General features: G+C 42.7%; 1 protein-coding gene across 2 annotated transcripts in view; it reads right to left on the bottom strand.

Annotated features, from left to right (window-relative positions):
- slc4a8 (solute carrier family 4 member 8) overlaps window positions 1–4,481 on the bottom strand; it is a 36,910-nt gene that overhangs the window by 14,941 nt on the left and 17,488 nt on the right. For both annotated transcript variants that reach the window (XM_024269408.2, XM_024269407.2), the window contains exons 7-11: window positions 3,398–3,501; window positions 2,850–3,007; window positions 2,682–2,769; window positions 2,459–2,605; window positions 2,285–2,385 (exon numbers count right to left, since the gene is read on the bottom strand). In XM_024269408.2, coding sequence (XP_024125176.1) covers window positions 2,285–2,385; window positions 2,459–2,605; window positions 2,682–2,769; window positions 2,850–3,007; window positions 3,398–3,501 — 598 coding nt within the window. The remainder of the gene's footprint in view (window positions 1–2,284; window positions 2,386–2,458; window positions 2,606–2,681; window positions 2,770–2,849; window positions 3,008–3,397; window positions 3,502–4,481) is intronic.

Raw genomic sequence — 4,481 nt, forward strand, 5'->3', positions numbered from 1 at the left:
GTTTAGTCGGTCTGGTTCTGCTCACAGTGTTCATTCACAATAGGCTCATTTCGATTGTAAATCTCGTAAATTTACGACTTTAGAAATCCTAATTTTATTTATTTTTTTTTTTGTGGCCCTAATACTCCGTCGGACCATAACACCGATGTTTGTAGAATTCAACTTTGCTGCAGCGCACACACATACATGTATCTGCAGACACCCAGGGTCCGCCTGCATTCTGCTGCTGGCGCTGTCTCACTCACATGACGTCAACGCGTCACGTGACCCGAATCGAGCCGTTTCTGAAGCAGGTCGAAATGCGAGTGTGATTTGTCGTTGATTTTGTCAAATTTTACAAAAACCTGCGTTTGTCAACGGTAATTATTTGTTATTTTTGATACATTAGAACATATGGAATATATCTGGATACGCATTTTAGCTTTGTCCCAGCCCTTTACTAACACTTTAAACCTTACAATCTGCATTGTGAAATCAGGAAGTCATTGTTGATGGTTTAAGGTGATCACCACAACACTACTTTGAGAAGGGGAGGGGGGCATTGCAGCAGAAGCTGAAAGTTCCAGGGATTCTAGTGTTAACAAACCGGAAACATTAGCTTTGGGATTTCATAAGGAGTACAATTATCCCTCGTTCATCACAACAGATACATTCAAAAATAACCTGCAAAGTAGTCCACTTCATCTTTTGCAATTCTTACAGATGTAAACTCCTCACCTCACACTTTATCCACTTTCCTCAGACAAATTCAAAGTAGTAGTACTAAAGTGAAAAAAGTAAACTCAAACTTTATTCTTTCCATTCACAAACAGTTGAAGAACATCAAGTATCATTCCGTGAGGCTCCGAATTAGGATACTACACATAATGTTCCAATAATCCATAAAGTAGTTTGTAGTTTAACAAATCGAGCTACATCATTTTGACAGATTAGTGATCACCGTGTACTACAACCCCCCCAAAAAAATCAATTTGAGGTCAATAAACAAAACCAGAATTTATATTCAAGGGACATCAGCCAGATTTTCTATTTTTGAACAAATTTGAGTATTTTAGAGACCTTCTTATGGTTCAAAAATGCTATAAGGGTCACAGAATTAATTCTGATTGGATTTTGGTTTGTTAGATTTATGAATTCCTGGTGAAAATGCACCACAAAATGAAAATTACTTACTGCTGACACTATATTAGACTATATTTGCTACATTGAGATGAAGACACAGTCTTTTATTTTGAAAGGAATTCATAGGAACCTTTGTCAAAAGTTATAATAGCTAACATGAAGCTGAAATTTTAGTAAAAATCTTATTAAATGCCAAAATAGTGCAAAAAGCTAGCAGAATGCCAACTTTAAAACTGTAATTTTTTAACATAATTATGAATAATAAAAAGGCAGGAATATTATTCCAGAATAAATCAACTTAAACCTTAAATAACTTTCAGTATTTTACTCCCCATAAAAATATATTTTGTCAAAAGTATATAAGTTAAAAATATAACAAGATAACATCGGGTCATTAATAACAATAAAATAAAATGATCTGGAGGGCCGGATAGAATTACCTGGGGGGCCGGATCTGGCCACCAGGCCTTGACTTTGACACACGTGCTTTAAAGGTTAATCTGAGACGTTGTGGCTCCTGCTGGGTTGTGGTCAGTGAAAAATCAACCCAATCTCATGTTCTGTTTTTTTTGTGTTACTTTTTTGGGTTTTTTTCTGAGCTCCTGTGCAGCCTGCTGTGACTCCTTCATTTCTCCTGTGGATCCTGCTAATCAGTCACAGCTGCCTGCAGTTTAGTAATTAGGTTTTTGCATATTTAAGGTTCTCTGCTGAAGCTCTTTGTGTCGGCTCGTATTGTTTCCTGAGCCTTATGTTCCTGTTAATGTGTGGTTTTGTACATTAAACCTCTTGGTCTCAGCCACAGATGTGCTTGTGACTCTTTCTGCATCTGGGTTTCCTCCTGCTTGCCTAACCGTGACACCCAAATAGCTCTTCTAAGTGCTGAAGGTTGCAGACCACTGGACAAGGTCAACAACCAATCAGGAACGCAATGCACTGTAAACAACAAAATAAAAAAATCTAAATTGTGCTAAAAAAATAAAAATAATGATGAGACCATGAAAGGTGAAGCACAATATAGCGAGTGACTAAGTGAAAGTGTTGTTAGTTGGCTATTTTTAAAGATCAGAATTATTCTTTACCGAATAGTGGTCCTGGTCCTGGTTCTGGTAAAAGTAAAGTCTTCAGTACCTCCCTCTGAACCATTTCTGTGTTAGTTCCTCACCTTCCAGTCCTCTGCAGCTCAGGCCCGTGTTGTTCAGCATGTAGCTCCTCCTCCACCTGGCAGGGGGCACCGTTAGGGATTCCTGGAATCTTCCGCTTCTCCTGCAGATACCCAGGAGCAGACCATTTGAATCTTTACACATTTAAAGTTCCTGCTGTGCCTTTGGCTGCGTACCTGAGATGGGACGCTCTTTGGGGGCTCGATGCGGATGGAGGGGTCCCACTCTCCAGGTGGCAGGACCGTCACCTGGTCCAGGAACTCATCTATGCCTGCGAGCAGGTCACTTCTGTCCTTGGCTTTGTACGCTACATCGTGGAATATCTGGATCAGCAGGAAGATGAAATTATTCGGAGGACTCGTCTCTGCGGGACAGATGCTGGTTCTGTTGGATTCTAACCTCGTCGGTCATGATGGTCGCCATGGAACGACCAATTTCATGGTACTGCTGAGCCTTTCCGTCAGGCCCCAGAAGAATGAACAGGAATCTGAAGGTAACAGCATCACATTGTTGCTGGTTTGTTAACCGATTCTGAATGAGTGAGCGGTCAGGTCTGCATGGAGATACCTGGTGGGGATGGGGACTTCAGTGAGTCCGGTGAGAACCACCGCTGGAGACAGGCGCACGAACGCCACCACTGGCCTCTCCAGAAAGTCCAGAACTCCAACCAGCACGTTGGAAGCCTCTGCTCCTTCAGGAATCTTTTTCATGAAGTGTAAATCTACCTGTGGAGGTTAGTCAGATATAAACACCAGTTAGAGAATCATCTATTTTAAACATGAATGTGCCTGCAGCCTGTAAGAAAAGCAAGAGATCAATCTGGAGGACAGACGGTTGTAGAAAACTACAGGCTGTAAGATAGAGAGAGAGAGATAGAGAGAGAGACATATCAATAAATAAAGACAGACAAAAACGTACTACCGAAATAATACATGAATTGTGTTGTGGTTGTTATGAATTGTTGTCTCCAGTTGCCTGCATCTGATTTCTGTCTTGTAAAGACCAGCTAACAAAGGTCTCACACTGCGGTTCTTATATGTGTTGATATTAAAATCCTCAGCTGTGGATTCTGTTTCCTTCCTGCTTTCCTGAAACACTCCACAGCCTGTTGTTACCTTGCTAAGGTCCACTTGAGAGCTGTCCTGTCCCGCCCCGTTCTTGGCCGGTTCAGAGGCCGCTGGAGGCTGAGATGTGACTGACCCTGCAGGATGCAGTGTGGCTGTGGATGGACGTGATGGAAGAAGACATAGAAAGAGAATCGATCAGATCCGATAGCTCAGAGTCTTGCTGACAGCAGAGAATAAAGCAGTGGTTATTTTCCCTCCTTCCTCAGACATCAACACCATTTGACAATGAAGCTTGTTTGTGTATTTTCTCCTTAAAATCCTCAGTGAAGGTTCTCAGTTAGTTAAGTCACGGCTTAGGGACTCAAAACCTCATTTCTTGAAACGTTTTACCCTCCTGGTGTGAGGTGATTCCTCGTAAAAGACCATTGGCGGTCGGTGCATTTCAGAGCTGAGTCTTCAGTCTTCCTGCACCAAAACCATCCTCTGAATTATCCAGACAAAAACAGAGTTGTGTTTGCAGGCGGCAGAGAATCCCTGAGCTCCAGCCCAGCTACCCTGTGAGGAGACCATGAGGGACTGCAGGAGGAGAGGACGTCCACATTCATCTCTCTGGTTCTACCTCTGATCCCCTGAGGTCATCCAGCTGCAGGGATTTAGGTAACACACCTGGAGGAATATGTGCGGCTTAAACCTACAACCACTCAGACTGATGAAGACACTGATGCCTCGTTTCCACGGAGCGGTCCGGACCAGACCAGTTTAGAACGGTCCGGTTCTATTCAAGTGAGCGTTTCCATTGAGTGTTGGACCATCAGGTGTAGATGATGACGTAGCTGTGACTACAGAGGAAGAGAAGCTGCATCAGCTGACTCAGAAACGGAGGGAAAAGGAAGAAGATAACAGTGGAGGATCATTATAATCCGATCAGATGTTTGTTCTGGATGAAGCCGGAGTCTACACTGTAGAACAGTCTATTGGTCTGAATGAAAAAAAATCCCTTTATGTTGATCAATACTCCAATGTTCTTCAGTAAATGTTTACAAAGCAGATCAGACGAGTTTCTGATGAGTATGGATCGGGAACAGACATTCTTCAGCCGCGGGGGAGGGGTGAGACGGAAACGGGGGAGGGG

This window comes from Oryzias melastigma, linkage group LG5 (genome assembly GCF_002922805.2).
Source record: "Oryzias melastigma strain HK-1 linkage group LG5, ASM292280v2, whole genome shotgun sequence".
Taxonomy (NCBI): Eukaryota; Metazoa; Chordata; class Actinopteri; order Beloniformes; family Adrianichthyidae; genus Oryzias; species Oryzias melastigma.